This window comes from Erpetoichthys calabaricus, chromosome 2 (assembly GCF_900747795.2).
Source record: "Erpetoichthys calabaricus chromosome 2, fErpCal1.3, whole genome shotgun sequence".
Classification (NCBI taxonomy): domain Eukaryota; kingdom Metazoa; phylum Chordata; class Cladistia; order Polypteriformes; family Polypteridae; genus Erpetoichthys; species Erpetoichthys calabaricus.
In genome coordinates this window covers 72,372,568-72,389,227 of record NC_041395.2, presented here as the reverse complement: position 1 = coordinate 72,389,227, position 16,660 = coordinate 72,372,568, and the positions used below count along the sequence as shown (strand labels likewise).

The window sequence follows — 16,660 nt, the reverse complement described above, 5'->3', positions numbered from 1 at the left end:
TATATGGATTGTAATGGCGTTGGTTATCTCGATCCACCACCTGCATTTTTTGTTGTAGGCAGTACCTCTAGCAAATGCGTCTACAAGTAACATCTGACTTGAGTGTCCTCTAGCTTTTTCAGTTTTACCTGAGGCCGTGGAGGGTGCCAATCTTAGTTCCATACATTTATGGTACTCCAAAGCATGTTTGCGGCTAAGGTGGTGCAGCAAATTGCTTGTGTTTCCGCCTCCAGTGACAACTTTAGCTCCACAGCATTTGCAGTAGATAGTTGTTTGGTCCACATCCGACCTTTTAAAACCAAAATCTCCAGACAACAGCCATGGCTCCTTTTTTCGGCAAAAGTTCTTCTGTGTCATCATGTTCAACTTTATCGTGTGCTACAGCTTCAGTTTCAGAATGTTCTCTGCCCATTTTCACCGCTCAATACCTCCACTAACACATGTACTCCGTTGCATGCGTGTTTAGCGGTGTAGCAGTGAAAAAGGTCCCCCCTTAAACATTTTCCCGCTACACCACGTTCTGAACGTTGTTTAGGCTATTTAAACTGGTATTGCGGTATCATCATAAAAATAAAAAACGATTTTTGGTATGAACTGGTATACCTCCCAGCACTAATATAATGTATACTTATTGTGAGATTTACTTAAGTTTAAATAATGCTCATTTACAAAACATTGTTTATATTAGTGACTTTGCTTGGGGGGGGGGGGGGGGTGCTGAATGGTTATCAGAATGACACCATGCCTCCTCATATGTAACAGTACATTTGTTTGCGTAATACTGTATTTAACAAGTTTAAGGCATGGATAACCCTATCCTGGCCATGGTGCAACTGTGATAAATACCTCTCCTGAGCCCGTGTTGTCATCCGAAATAAATTTTTTGAATTAAGAGTAACTACCAGCCCATTTTTGTCAAGCAAACACCATATCAGTTTTGCACCACATACTTCTTCTATTAATTGGCAATGTTGTTTGTTTGTTTTTTTTTTTGGTAATTAACAATTCATGCTGGTTACATATCAGTAGTTAATTTAACAGATGATTCAAGCCACTACATCTTCCATTCAGTGGATCACCTGCTATTTCCTCTTGCTGTGGACCAAGACTTGCATGTCTCTTTACTGTTAATCACACTCCTGATTCATGGAAAAAAAAGCAGACTGAAGCCATATACAGTAATATTTGATCATTTTACTCAATAATTAAATGACCAAGTGTAATATTTTTGTCTCATTTGTTTAACTGGTTTCTCTTTATCTACTTTTAGGACTTGAGTGAAAATCTGATGATGTTTTAGGGCATATTTGTGCAGAAATATAGAAAATTCTAAAGGGTTCACAAGCTTTCAAGCACAACTGTAGTTGAACACTGTACTACTCTCCCAAAACTACTAACTCTGTCTGTTATAATATCAAACTTAAAGCCTTCATTAAATTTCCTCAGTGTAATTTCTGGTTGTTTAAGAATTAATCTTAGTGTTGTTAATGAAGGATACATGATATCTTATTTTACAGTAGCAATTGGCAGAGATTTACTGTATGTTTTAATTTTATTTTGTAGTGCTTTATAATTCAAAGGTATTTTTATTTTTTGAAAACTATATTATTTGAAACTTATATATGTCCATTGATATTTCATAGCTGTTTGACAGACTGAGAGAGGAGCAGCTATGTTTTAAGGAGAAGATCATACCTGTCAGCAGTGAGTTGACACAATCAGAACTGGGCTTAAGCAGAGAGGATCAAGAACAATTAGGGGAGCATATAAACATTGTCTTCCACTGTGCAGCTACTGTGAGATTCAATGAACCACTCAAGTAAGTAACTTTTGTAGCTATCTTCAATTGACCTACTTTAGAGATACAGTAGTCTGTATGACTTTATTGTTGCTCTGATAGCACAGGTCATTCTCAAAATATTGCAGCTATAAAAAGATCACTAAACAAGTTTTTGTCAGGTCTGGCCAGCGTCCAAGAAAAACTGCTTTAATAGCTTTAAAACCATGCTAAAAAATAAACTATCAACAGTTGCACTAGCACCAAGAAAACAGCCTGAGAGATCAGCATGCTCAGCTCTAGAGTTAATTAGATTTGAATCTCGGGTACTGCTAATAACCAGCACTGTTGAGGTGGGAGAACTGTGTTTGGATGATGACAGTGGCCTAGCTTCCGTGTGCCATATCGGAGTTGGACTAGATGTGAGCATTATTTTGCAATGTTAGTGAGTGCAAATGGAATAAAAGAACCTCTAATGGAAGATTGTCTAATTGTTCTAATCTAGACGAGAACAGGCCATTCTGCCCAACAAAGCTTGCCCGTCCAGTCCATTTATTTCTTCCAAAAATAAAGATCAAGGCCAGTTTTGAAAGTCCCAAAAGTCTTACTGTCTGTCACACTACTTTATAGCTTATTCCAAGTGTCTATCATTCTTTTTTGTAAAGAAAAACTTCCTAATGTTTGTGCAAAATTTACCCTTAACAAGTTTCTTGATGAACTCATTTTAAAAATCTTTCCTCATAATTCAACCAATGTAGCCCTGGAATCTCCAGTGCGCAGTGACTTCCTAAAAATATATGGAAGGGTATATATATATGTACCCGCTAGCCTCCTTATGAACTTGAGGGTAAATGTCTGGTCCTGGTGATTTGTTTGATTCCAGCCTATTTACTCTGAACAGCACTTCTCCCTGTACAATTTCCAAATCCCTCAATACCTCCTTAGTAGTCCCATTTACCACTGGGAGGTTACCCACTTGCTCACTTGTGAAGACCTCAGAAAAATATAAGCTATGGGGATCCACTATTTCATTGTCTGTATCTTTTAATTCCCCTTTACTATTTCTGATGTATTTCATTTACTCCTTGACTGTTCTTTTACTACTAAAATACTGAAAGAATCCCTTAGGGTCTTCTTTTGCCTTATCTGCTATATTCATCTCCAACTGTCTTTTAGCCTTCTGGATGGTTGCTCTCATGTTCTTAAACGCTCTATATTTCACTTTGCAGTGATTAGTCTTATATGCCTTATAAAACAGTTTCTTCCTTTGCAGCTTCTTTTTTAAATCTTTATTAATCCACTGTGGAGTTAGTATTTGTTTTTTTTTTTTTGTTTTTTTTTTAATTTCCTATTAATTCCAAATTTAGGTATGTACAGTGGTGTGAAAAACTATTTGCCCCCTTCCTGATTTCTTATTCTTTTGCATGTTTGTCACACAAAATGTTTCTGATCATCAAACACATTTAACCATTAGTCAAATATAACACAAGTAAACACAAAATGCAGTTTTTAAATGATGGTGTTTATTATTTAGGGAGAAAAAAAATCCAAACTTACATGGCCCTGTGTGAAAAAGTAATTGCCCCCTTGTTAAAAAATAACCTAACTGTGGTGTATCACACCTGAGTTCAACTTCCGTAGCCACCCCCAGGCCTGATTACTGCCACACCTGTTTCAATCAAGAAATCACTTAAATAGGAGCTGCCTGACACAGAGAAGTAGACCAAAAGCACCTCAAAAGCTAGACATCATGCCAAGATCCAAAAAAATTCAGGAACAAATGAGAACAGAAGTAATTGAGATCTATCAGTCTGGTAAAGGTTATAAAGCCATTTCTAAAGCTTTGGGACTCCAGTGAACCACAGTGAGAGCCATTATCCACAAATGGCAAAAACATGGAACAGTGGTGAACCTTCCCAGGAGTGGCCGGTCCGACCAAAATTACCCCAAGAGCGCAGAGACGACTCATCCGAGAGGTCACAAAAGACCCCAGGACAACGTCTAAAGAACTGCAGGCCTCACTTGCCTCAATTAAGGTCAGTGTTCACGACTCCACCATAAGAAAGAGACTGGGCAAAAAACGGCCTGCATGGCAGATTTCCAAGACGCAAACCACTGTTAAGCAAAAAGAACATTAGGGCTCGTCTCAATTTTGCTAAGAAACATCTCAATGATTGCCAAGACTTTTGGGAAAATACCTTGTGGACTGATGAGTCAAAAGTTGAACTTTTTGGAAGGCAAATGTCCCGTTACATCTGGCGTAAAAGGAACACAGCATTTCAGAAAAAGAACATCATACCAACAGTAAAATATGGTGGTGGTAGTGTGATGGTCTGGGGTTGTTTTGCTGCTTCAGGACCTGGAAGGCTTGCTGTGATAGATGGAACCATGAATTCTACTGTCTACCAAAAAATCCTGAAGGAGAATGTCCGGCCATCTGTTCGTCAACTCAAGCTGAAGCGATCTTGAGTGCTGCAACAGGACAATGACCCAAAACACACCAGCAAATCCACCTCTGAATGGCTGAAGAAAAACAAAATGAAGACTTTGGAGTGGCCTAGTCAAAGTCCTGACCTGAATCCAATTGAGATGCTATGGCATGACCTTAAAAAGGCGGTTCATGCTAGAAAACCCTCAAATAAAGCTGAATTACAACAATTTTGCAAAGATGAGTGGGCCAAAATTCCTCCAGAGCGCTGTAAAAGACTCATTGCAAGTTATCGCAAACGCTTGATTGCAATTATTGCTGCTAAGGGTGGCCCAACCAGTTATTAGGTTCAGGGGGCAATTACTTTTTCACACAGGGCCATGTAGGTTTGGATTTTTTTTTCTCCCTAAATAATAAAAACCACCATTTACAAACTGCATTTTGTGTTTACTTGTGTTATATTTGACTAATGGTTAAATGTGTTTGATGATCAGAAACATTTTGTGTGACAAACATGCAAAAAAATAAGAAATCAGGAAGGGGGCAAATAGTTTTTCACACCACCATCTGTTCTGCATTACATGTAAAACATGTTTAAACCTATTCCATTGCTCCTCGACTGTCTCCACAATTAAAAGTTTATCCCAGTATATCCTCCTTAGACTTAGAAAAGTGATTTTGAACTCCTTACATGGACTTGCAATGCTAATAGTTGTGATTCTAAGATTATTTTTAATAATGGGAGATTATTAGTAACATTCTTGTTTGAGTATAATAAAGAGTCTATTGTCTTTAATTTTAATGTTGTTTTAATGTATTTTTGATTCAGGGATGCAGTGCAACTAAATGTTCTCGCCACACAGCAGCTTCTAGCACTGGCTCACAGAATGAAAAATCTTGAGGTGTTCATACATGTTTCAACTGCATATGCAAACTGCAATCGTAGTCTTATTGAAGAAGTTGTTTACCCTCCACCAGTGGACCATAAGAAGCTCATTGACTCTTTAGAGTAAGTTGTTTAGTGAATGTTTATTTTTATTTATCTCTTTTGATTCTAAATAATTTTGTCAGTAGTATTCAGAGTATTGAAATAGTGTGAGATCAAAAAGATGATAAGATCACAAAATTTACTTTTTTATTTTATTACTTTGAAAACTCTTAATTTCACTAGGCTTGTGAGCATTCTTAGCTTAATAAGAAGTGGTTTTGATTAACTTTACCTCAGGGAAAGTGGACAAAATTTGTTTAGTAAGAGGCACACTAGTACAGCTATTTGATATGACCGGGCAAACTTCACAAGGTCAAATTGGCACCCAAATAATATAAAATCTAACCACACTGAAAAAGATCACAGAGAAACATGGATCATTTGTAGGGTAACCAATTATTTCACACTTCTAGTGGCATATTTTGATCAACAACACATCAGGGTCACCGTGGACTGGAACTTCTATGTTTTGGACATCCAAACCTGAATTTCAGCACAGGAGGAAATGTTGTACCATGTAATTGTGTTGCTCCGGCTCTTAATGCTGTGGATAGAGTAGTGTTTTTGTCACACAACTTGGAAGTTTCCTCAGTAGAATTTTACAATTGTTTTATTTTTTTCTGATATCTTTGTGCAATATTGGACAGAACTTGAAGTTAGTCATTTCTATAGGTTTGAGTTTTTTTTTGTATATTTTTGCAATATTTAACAATTTGTTTAGAAATACTGCATTTTTTACCTGTGCAGTATTTAACCAGAACTTAGGATTTTTACAGTATAGTGCAGTATGTTAAGTGTTGATTGTATGCTGCATAATTCACCTTACAGTAGAGCAGTTCATGCCAATATCCATTTCAAACTAGGGCTGTGTGATATGTTGAGTCTTAACTGTGTCCTGTTAGCATTCCCTACTAAATTACTGGAGATAGCTAGAGATATAATAATCTAACAAACATTTTACAATTAAAGATAGCTGATGTGACTATTAGTATACTAGCTAGTACTTGCCAAATGTGTGTATGAATGTAGCAAGACTATTCTTGTATCCTCCTGAAAACTATTGATCCCAGTGTTTGGTTATTTTACTACCAAGTGCTTATCTATGCAATGTATATGTTTAAAAGCTTAACAATTCCACACCCTGGAAAGTTTAAACAATTTAACAGAGATACATTTGAACTGGTACTTTGTTCAGGGTTAGTTCTTGCTTTGTGCCTGATACTGCTGAGATTGTCTCCGAGATCAACAACTGTGGTTTAGACAAAGCTGGTACAGGTGATGACCTTATTGATAAATTAGCAAATGAAGTATTATGAAAAACTATTGCCAATTTTTAATTTATTTAACTGAGGAAAAGAGGAGGTGCTATAATGTGTGGGATTAACAATAACATTCCTTATGTCTTCTGCAGAGGTGAAATACTGTAGCCAAACGTGTAATAATTTCTTGGTTTAACTGTCTGGCATGTGTACAAGTAATAAAGTTCTGACTTTATAAAACTACATTAGTGCCTCGTCCATTTGTCCATGCATTTTCTAAACCCATGTATTGTACTAGGTCATGGAAAGTTGAATCCCATTGCAGATGCAATGAGTACATGCCTCAAAATTCTGGTTTAAATTACTATTCTCATCCTCCTTGATTTGAGTGCAGCCTTTGACACTATTTGTCACACTACTCTTTTCAATAGATTATCTTCGATTGGCATTACCCACACTAAACTAGATTGGTTCAGATCCTACCTCTCAGGCCGCACTCAGTTTGTTCAGCTTAAAACGTTCACATCCCAAACCACCGCTGTTACTTCAGGTGTGCCCCATGGCTCTGTCCTGGGGCCCCTCCTTTTCATTATTTACCTCCTTCCCCTTGGAAATATCTTTCGTAAATGTAAAATTAGCTTCCACTGTTATGCTGATGACACCCAGCCCTATCTCACTAGCAAACCTACTGTTTCCTTTCCACCCTCCTCGCTTATTGATTGCATAGCAGAAATCAAATCCTAGTTTTCTTCAAATTTTCTTAAATAGTGACAAAACTGAGGTTCTTCTCATTGGTACAAAATCAACATTATCCAAAACTGATAATTTTTCATTTATTATTGATAATTCCTCCCCTTCCCCACAGGTTAAGAGTCTGGGTGTCATCCTTGATAATACTTTATCCTTTCAGTCCCACATCAATAACATCTCCCGGTCTGCATATTTCCACTTGCGTAACATTAATCGTATTCGCCCCTCCCTCACTCCCCACACCACTGCTATCCTCGTTCATAGCCTTGTCACTTCTCGTCTGTAGATAGATAGATAGATAGATAGATAGATAGATAGATAGATAGATAGATAGATAGATAGATAGATACTTTATTAATCCCAATGGGAAATTCACATTCTTCAGCAGCAGCATACTGATACAATAAATAATATTAAATTAAAGAATGATAATAATGCAGGTGAAAAACAGACAATAACTATGTATAATGTTAAATATTAACGTTTACCCCCCCTGGTGGAATTAAAGAGTCGCATAGTTTGGGGGAGGAACGATCTCCTCAATCTGTCAGTGGAGGAGGACAGTGACAGCAGTCTGTCGCTGAAGCTGCTCTTCTGTCTGGAGATGATACTATTAAGTGGATGCAGTGGATTTTCCATAATTGATAGGAGCCTGCTGAGCGCCCTTCGCTCTGCCACAGATGTTAAACTGTCCAGCTCCATGCCAACAATAGAGCTTGCCTTCCTCACCAGTTTGTCCAGACGTGAGGCATCTTTCCTCTTAATGCTGCCTCCCCAGCACACCACTGCGTAGAAGAGGGCGCTCGCCACAACTGTCTTATAGAACATCTGCAGCATCTTATTGCAGATGTTGAAGGACGCCAGCCTTCTAAGGTAGTATTATTGCAGTTCCCTTTTCTTTGGTCTTTCTCTCAAATCTCTTTATAAGTTTCTATTGGTCTAGAATTCAGCTGCTCGCATCATTACTAGAACCCCCTCTATTCACCATATCACTGTCGTTTTGCAGCAGCTTCACTGGCTTCCAGTTAAGTTCCGCATTCAATTCAAAATTCTTAAAGCTATCCACAACCTTGCCCCTCCATAACTGTCTGACCTCCTCCATGTTGCCATTCCCTCCCGCACCCTTAGATCCTCTTCCTCCATCCATTTGACTGTCCCCTTCATCCGTCTTACCACCAGCTTTGGAACTCCCTACCATCTGAGCTTAGAAATATTGAATCATTTTCACTTTTCAAATCTAAACTTAAATCTCATTTGTTTATGACTGTTTTTTCTCTTTGATTACAATTGCTCTGTCTGATTTAAATTTTTGTATTTTAGCTTTGTTTATAATCTGTGTTTTATCTATTGACTGTGGAAGATTGTGGGTTTGCTTCCCATTTCCTCCCCGTGTGGATAGCGCTTTGAGTACTGAGAAAAGCGCTATATAAATGTAATGAATTATTATTGTTCGGTGCCCTTGAGTGTTTAGAAAGGCGACTACAAATAAATAAAATGTATTATTATTAAAAAAAAATCTCTGGATGAGGCAATTCTACTCTAGAGCACAAGTATGCTGTGGCACCCGGATGGGGCTCATGCCCAGCCGGGACGCACAGGAAGACAGGAGGAGGGCTCATTCCTTCTCCAGACCGCGATGGGGTGTCCGCCCTGGTTGTATTGGGGGCCACGGGTACAGGGCTTAGAAGCCCAACCCTGTAGGGGCCCGTGGTCACCGCCAGGGACATCCCCCTGCCTGAAGGACCCTGGACCCCAGTACTTCCGCCACATCAGGAAGTGCTGGGGGGAAGAAGAGAGGGAACACCCGGAGTGCTTCCGGGAGGACAGCCGGCATTTCCGCCACACTGGGGCGTGTCCGCGGGATTGCCGGTGCACACCTGGAACACATCCGGGTATGGATAAAAGGGGCCACCTCCCTCCATTCAATGGCTGGAGTCAGGTGGAAGCAGGACAAGGTGCAAGAAAGAGAGAAGGAGGCGGTCCGAAGAGACAGAGTGGTTGGCCTGGACTTTGGGGAAGACTGGGGTTTGTGGCACTTGGACTTTGTAAATAGTAGTATAAATAAACGTGTGTTGGGTGACATGAGCGTGTCTGCCTGTCTGTATCCGAGCCAGTCTCCACAATGCACACATCCATTTGTCTCAAACATTGCCTATAAAGAGGTGAAAATCAACATAAAATGTCATATTTTCCCTTCAGCCTTCTCCTAGTCATCTATACATTGTAAAACTCCTGAAGGAGGCAACCAAGGGGCACCATAACTACCCTGCCAGACCAACTCAGCTTGTTCTTAACCCATCCAGGGAAGCCACAGTACTCGCCTTGTCATGGAGAGTGAACCAAACAGTCCATGCAAAGGAAACTTTTGATTGCTTATATTCATGGTCCTATTGTTTTTTTGTCACTACACAATGCTCATGGCCATAGGTGAGGATGGAAATATCGACTAAGCAGTCAGTCAACAGCTTTGACTTAGCTCCCACTTTACCACCATAGTCCAGGACAACCTTCATAAAACAGCTGTTGCTGCCACAATTTATCAGTCTCCTGATCACCTGTACCCTCACTTATGAAGGAGACCTTTTGTTGTTGGAATTTGTCCACTTGGAGCTGCTGCTTCCATACTTGCTAGGAACATTCCCTTACTTTACAGGATAGGACCATAACTTCCAACTTAGTGGTGCTGATTCTCATAGCAACAGCTTTACACTCCACTGTGTTCCAGCGTGCATTGGAGATTGCATTCTGATGTGGCCAAGTTAGTAACCTCTGCAGAGAGCAAAGAAGGTAACACTTGTGATATCAAACTACAGAACCACTAAATTTTGTTTCTACCTTTCTTGCCTCTAATATCGCATTACACTTGACCCTCACCCTTTGCCTTGTGGAAGGTCAGCTAAGATGAATGTAACATAGCTTTTTTTGGGTAAACTGATGAAGCTATCGAGGTCCACTAGCCAAAGAGCACTTTCCCAAGAAGACTTCCCCCAGCATCTCTGTTGCTGCTGAGGGTTTTCTTCTGAAGATAAAACCCTGTGATTTGATGTTTAAATAAGCTTACTATCTCCACTACATGTCATGAAAGGTGGGCATCCAGTTTTAAAAATTTCTGCTCCAATACTCAGGGGAAAAAAATGTAAGTTACAAAGAATAACCAGGATACAGCTCATAGTACTTTATGGCTGCCTCCATGTAGCTATATCAAACATAAAATTGGGGGATACAACCAAACCACCATTGGGAAAACCCAGTGTATGATGGTCCTAATGGAAAGTCTGGTTAGGTAGTAGGAAAGATAAAGCAGAGGATAAGAAAAGTGAAGGAGAGAGTATGAAGTTTGTGACTTGGGAGTATAACAGGAAAGATGGATGAAGTGATAGAAGTGCTGAATAAGAGGAGAGTAGATGTGTGCTGTGTATGTACTGTTGGCTGAAGAAGTGGGGGGAGACGTGTCCGGAGGCAGGAGGAGAGGAAAGAGAGTGGAACTGAGGGTAGGAACTTTGAATGTTGGCAGTATGACAGGTAAGGGGAGAGAGTTAGCAGATATGATGGAGAGAAGGAAGGTTGATATATTGTGTGTGCAAGAGACAAAATGGAAGGGGAGTAAGGCCAGGTGGACCGGAGGTGGATTCAAATTGTTCTATCATGGTGTGGATCGGAAGAGAAATGGAGTAGGGTTTATTCTGAAGGAACAGTATGTCAAGAGAGTTTTGGAGGTGAAAAGAGTATCAGACAGAATAATGATTGTGAAGCTGGAAATTGGAGGTGTGATGATGAATGCTGTTAGTGCACAGTGTTCTCCCTAGCGTCTTTTAGCCGGGCGCTCCGCCCGGCCAATTTAGCTGAGCGCCCGGCTGTCATCTCGCATGATATTGTGAGATGACAGCTGCAAATCTAAAGGCACAGGCAGATCTAATGATCTGCAGAGATGGCAAGGGATGAGCAGGCAGGTGTGCAAATATTTTAGAAGCACGATTGTAAGTGACGAGGGGAGAGGCGCAGGACGGGATGTTGCCGATCACTCGATGCTAAAGCTAATAATGGGGATGAAGCAGAGCAGAATTCACAAGCAAAGAGTATGGGGAGGTGAGCTTTCGAGAAGGGGGTGTAGATGGTAATAGTGGCGGCAGAGCAGCTTAATACAGTAGCAAGGAGTATGGAGAGGTGGGCGGGCAAGAGGGGGCTTGAGAAAGGAAAAAAAACATTAACTGTAATGATTATAAGTATTTAAACCACAATACCAAGTACTGTACTTTGCATTAATCATGCTGCAGAGAGCTATATGATTTTTACTTCTATATGATTTGTTTTTCATATATGTAGAAAAACAATTAAGGTTGTGCACAGTTTAAGGGACTAATTTGCATTCTTTATGAGAAAATGCTGATCTCTTGATACTAACAGAGAACACCCTGTGATATTATAAATCAATGTGATAGTTTTATGAATTCTTGCTTAAAATTATAAGAAACATGTCCCTTATGGATTAATAAATAAGGATTTATTAATCTAACCAGACTAAATCTAATGAAGATATTAAAGCTATAAGAATGTAATTTCTTTATAACTAATGTACTGAACTATAAGAAACTGCATTAAACTGGTCTTGTGTGTGTGAGCTGATATGGGTGTATTCCTTAGGAATGCAAGTGCCTGATAACTCTTTATTTTGCAAAGAAACTGTGCACTCCTCCATGTAATAAATCAGGATGTAACCCTAACATACAGCAATCTATGTATGACCTCAAAATGAACTGCCATGTTTTTTCTCTTTGGCTAATGAACAAGCCAGGTAATAATTTTTTCTTTTAAGCAGACTCTGTTCTAACCTATCAGTGGCACTGAGTGGGGGGGGGGGCTGGGGATTGTGGGAGTCAGTCTCTTTGATTCACCAGGAATAAAGAAATTGCTTTTTATTTTAAATTGGTGTTTGTCTCTCGTTGTTTTCTGATTTCAGCATCCACAGGCTGTACATGCTAATAGCGGGAACAGAGCAGCAGTTCACATGCAAAGAGGTTGTGGAGGTGGGCAGGCGAGAGTAGGACTGATAAAATAAAAAAAGACTAGTGGAACCAGCCCGTCAGATATCAGATCAAGGGTGTCAGGAAGTGACGTCTCTGTTCTCAGTGTCAGTACAGTCTGTGTAGTGCTGCTAAGCATACAGCTGCTCTGTTCTTGTTCAGTACATAGAAAACCAATATATATATACATATATATATATATATATATATATATATATATATATATATATATATATATATATATATATATATATATATATAAATATTTGGACCTGCGTCCATATTGCAAAAAGTGGATTTAATAAAAATTTAATAAAAATATTCTGGCACAAGTGTCAAACCTTAAAAAAGGAAGTCATATTGAGCATTGGAAAATAATAATAATTAACTAATAAAAATAGTGCACATTTAATTTTCCCCACCACCAAATTTCCCTGTCCTGCCCCACCCAGCTACTTTTTCATGCAACCTGTTTGGGGAAAAAAATTCTGGGGAGAACACTGGTGCATATACCCCTCAAGTTGGATGTGCAATGGATGAGAAAGATTTTTGTAGTGAGTTGGATGAAGTGATGAACAGTGTACCCAAGGGACAGAAAGTGGTGATTAGAGCGGATTTCAGTGGACATGTTGGTGAAGGGAACCGAGGAGACGAGGAGGAGATGGGTAGGTATGGTGTCAAGGAGAGGAATGAAGAAGGTCAGAGGATAGTGGATTTTGCCAAAAGGATGGACATGGCTGTGGTAATTACGTAATTTAAGAAGGGGGAGGAATATAGGGTGACGTACAAGAGTGGAGGAAGATGCACACAGGTTGATTACATCGTATGCAGAAGAGTCAATCTGAAGGAGATTGAAGACTGCAAAGTGGTGGCAGGGGAAAGTGTAGTTAAGCAGCTTAGGGTGGTGGTCTGTAGGATGACATTGAAGATCAAGAAGAGGAAGAGAGTAAGGGCAGAGCCAAGGATCAAATGGTGGAAGTTGAAAAAAGTTGAGTTTAGGGAGAAGGTGAGACAGGCACTGGGTGGTAGTGAAGAATTACCAGACAGTTGGGCAACTGCAGCAGAAGCAGTAAGGGTGACAGCAAGAAGGGTGTTTGGCGTGACATCTGGACAGAGGAAGGAGGAAAAGGAAACCTGGTGGTGGATTGGGGAAGTACAGGAGAGTATACAGAGGAAGAGGATGGCAAAGAAGAAGTGGGATAGTCAGAGAGATGCAGAAAGTAGACAAGAGGAGAAGGAGATCAGACACAAGGTGAAGAGAGAGGTGGCGAAGGCTAAAGAAAAGGCTTATCATGAGTTGTATGAGAGGTTAGACACTAAGGAGGGAGAATAGGACCTGTACCTATTGGCTGGACAGAGGCAGCGAGCTGGGAAAGATGTGCAGCAGGCTAGGGTGATAAAGTATAAAGATGGAAATGTACTCACAAGCGAGGAGAGTGTGTTGAGCAAATGGAAAGAGTACTTTGAGTGGCTGATGAATGAAGAGAACGAGAGAGAGAAGAGGTTGGATGATGTGGAGATAGTGAATCAGGAAGTGCAACGGATTAGCAAGGAGGAAGTGAGGACAGCTATGAAGAGGATGAAGAATGGAAAAGCCGTTGGTCCAGATGACATACCTGTGGAAGCATGGAGGTGTTTAGGAGAGATGGCAGTGGAGTTTTTAACCAGATTGTTTAATAGAATCTTGGAAAGTGAGAGGATGCCTGAAGAGTGGAGAAGTATACTTGTGCCAATATTTAAGAATAAGGGGGATGTGCAGGACTGTAATAACTACAGGGGGATAAAATTGATGAGCCACAGCATGATGTTATGGGAAAGAGTAGTGGAAGCTAGGTTAAGAAGTGAGGTGATGATTAGTGAGCAGCAGTATGGTTTCATACCAAGGAAGAGCACTGCAGATGCAATGTTTGCTCAGAGGATGTTGATGGAGAAGTTTAGAGAAAGCCAGAGGGAGTTGCATTGCGTTTTTGTGGACCTGGAGAAAGCGTATGACCGGGTGCCTCGAGAGGATCTGTGGTATTGTATGAGGAAGTCAGCAGAGAAGTATGTAAGAGTTGTACATAGAGTAGTATGACCGTGGTGAGGTCTGCGGTAGGAGTGACGGATGCATTCAAGCTGGAGGTGGGATTATATCAGGGATCTGCTCTGAGCCCTTTCTTATTTGCAGTGGTGATGGACAGGTTGACAGACGAGATTAGACAGGAGTCCCCGTGGACTATGATGTTTGCTGAAGACATTGTGATCTGTAGCGAGAGTAGGGAATGGGTTGAGGAGATCCTAGAGAGGTGGAGATATGCTCTAGAAGGGAGAGGAATGAAGGTCAGTAGGAACAAGACAGAATACATGTGTGTAAATGAGAGGGAGGTCAGTGGAATGGTGAGGAGCCAAGGAGTAGAGTTGGCGAAGATGGATGAGTTTAAATACTTGGTATCAACAGTACAGAGGATTGTGGAAGAGAGGTGAAAAAGAGAGTGCAGGCAGGGTGGAATGGATGGAGAGGAAGAGTGTCAGGAGTGATATGTGACAGACAGATATCAGCAAGAGTGAAAGGGAAGGTCTACAGGATGGTAGTGAGACCAGGTATGTTATATGGGTTGGAGACGGTGGCACTGACCAGAAAGCAGGTGACAGAGCTGGAGGTAGAAGAGTTAAAGATGCTAAGATTTGCATTGGGTATGACAGGGTGAATAGGATTAGAATTGAGTACATTAGAGGGTCAGCTGAAGTTGGAAGGTTGGGAAACAGTCAGAGAGTCGATATTGCAATGGTTTGAACATGTGCAGAGTAGAGATGCTGAGTATATTGGGAGAAGGATGCTAAGGATAGAGCTGCCAGGCAAGAGAAAAAGAGTAAGGCCTAAGAGAAGGGTTATGGATGTGGTGAGAGAGGACATGCAGGTGATGGGTGTAACAGAACAAGATACAGAGAACAGAAAGATATGGAAGACGATGATCCACTGTGGCGGCCCCTAATGGGAGCAGCCTAAAGAAGAAGAGGAGTGAAGATGCATGCTGTGTGTAGCAGACAAGGTGCTACTGGAATTTACCTGTCTGTTTGAGATACTGATCTGGATTAATTGATTACCATTTTTATTATGTTAGGGAACTATTAGTAACTTTAGCAAAAGAAACTAACTACTACTGGTTTTTATTTTCTAGGTGGATGGATGACAAGTTAATTAATGAAATTACACCAAAGCTCATTGGCGATAGACCCAACACCTATACATACACAAAAGCTTTGGCAGAGCATGTTGTCCAGCAGGAATGTGGAAACCTAAATGTTGCCATTATAAGGCCTTCCATTGTTGGGGCAAGTTGGAAGGAACCATTTCCTGTGAGTTGCATATTTTAATTGTGACAGGGGAAGTTTTACAGGTATTTTACATTATAAAAGAGATTAAAATGTCTAGAATTCTTCAGCCGTTTACAGGTGTTTTTATTCCTCTACTTATTACTGGAAAGATGATGGTTTACCAAAGGAAAGTGTCAAATATAAGAATATAAGGAAGTTGTTAATCAAATAATTGCATTGTGCATAAGCACAATTTATTTAAGTAATGAGAGTAATGTCTTATTTTTCATCTTCATATAATTTTAAAGACAGAATTATTGTTCTAGACTAATTTGCATTGTTCTGTGGCTCAAGATAAAAAAACTTTCTTTGAGCCGTTGAATGATTAGTGTTTCACTGTTTATTCAGTTGTTTCTGTTGCACAAAACTGTTCAATAAACTGGAATAATTTAATTTGTATAAGAGATTATTAAAACTGCTTTGTATTAGAAATTAATCACCGAGTTATTTCTTGTTTATAGAAAAATTATTATGCTTGAAGGAAATGCACAAAATATTGCTTGATATGTAGTTAATTCTGATTGAAAACTTTAATCATGCAATTTATTGCAATTGCAATTTTTTAATCGAATAGCAGTCCTAGAATATATGCATGTTTGTTTGTGCCCTATGCATTGCCAACAACAGTCTTAAAATTAATTCCCATTTATTTTTATTCTTGTACATGCAGGGCTGGATTGATAATTTTAATGGACCCAGTGGAATCTTCATTGCTGTGAGTTTTTTTAAATGTATTGTAAGTTTCTAATACAGGATAAAGATTTATGAACTGGTTAACCAAAAGAATACATAAGCATAAAAAAAGCAATAAATACTATTTAGAATGTGAAATTGAAAAAATACAGTACTGTGGAAAAGTTTGATTTTTAGTAATCAATAAACTTTATGGAAAATGCAGTAAGAAGAAAAACCTTAATAAATATTTGGTGTGATCAACCTTTGCCTTAGAAGTAGCTGCAAGTCTCTTAGATCCACTTACTTGCAGCTTCTGAAGGTACTCACAAGGTCGGTTGTTTCAAGCTTCATGGAGAACTTTGCCACAGTCCCACTGTAGACTTTGGCTTTGGTCTTATTAAAATTTTA

At 39.7% G+C, this 16,660-nt stretch overlaps 1 protein-coding gene across 2 annotated transcripts in view; it reads left to right on the top strand.

Annotated features, from left to right (window-relative positions):
* far1 (fatty acyl CoA reductase 1) overlaps positions 1–16,660 on the top strand; it is a 113,980-nt gene that overhangs the window by 60,938 nt on the left and 36,382 nt on the right. For both annotated transcript variants that reach the window (XM_051922777.1, XM_028793910.2), the window contains exons 3-6: positions 1,644–1,819; positions 5,035–5,214; positions 15,382–15,559; positions 16,248–16,292. In XM_051922777.1, the coding sequence (XP_051778737.1) occupies positions 1,644–1,819; positions 5,035–5,214; positions 15,382–15,559; positions 16,248–16,292 (579 nt within the window). The remainder of the gene's footprint in view (positions 1–1,643; positions 1,820–5,034; positions 5,215–15,381; positions 15,560–16,247; positions 16,293–16,660) is intronic.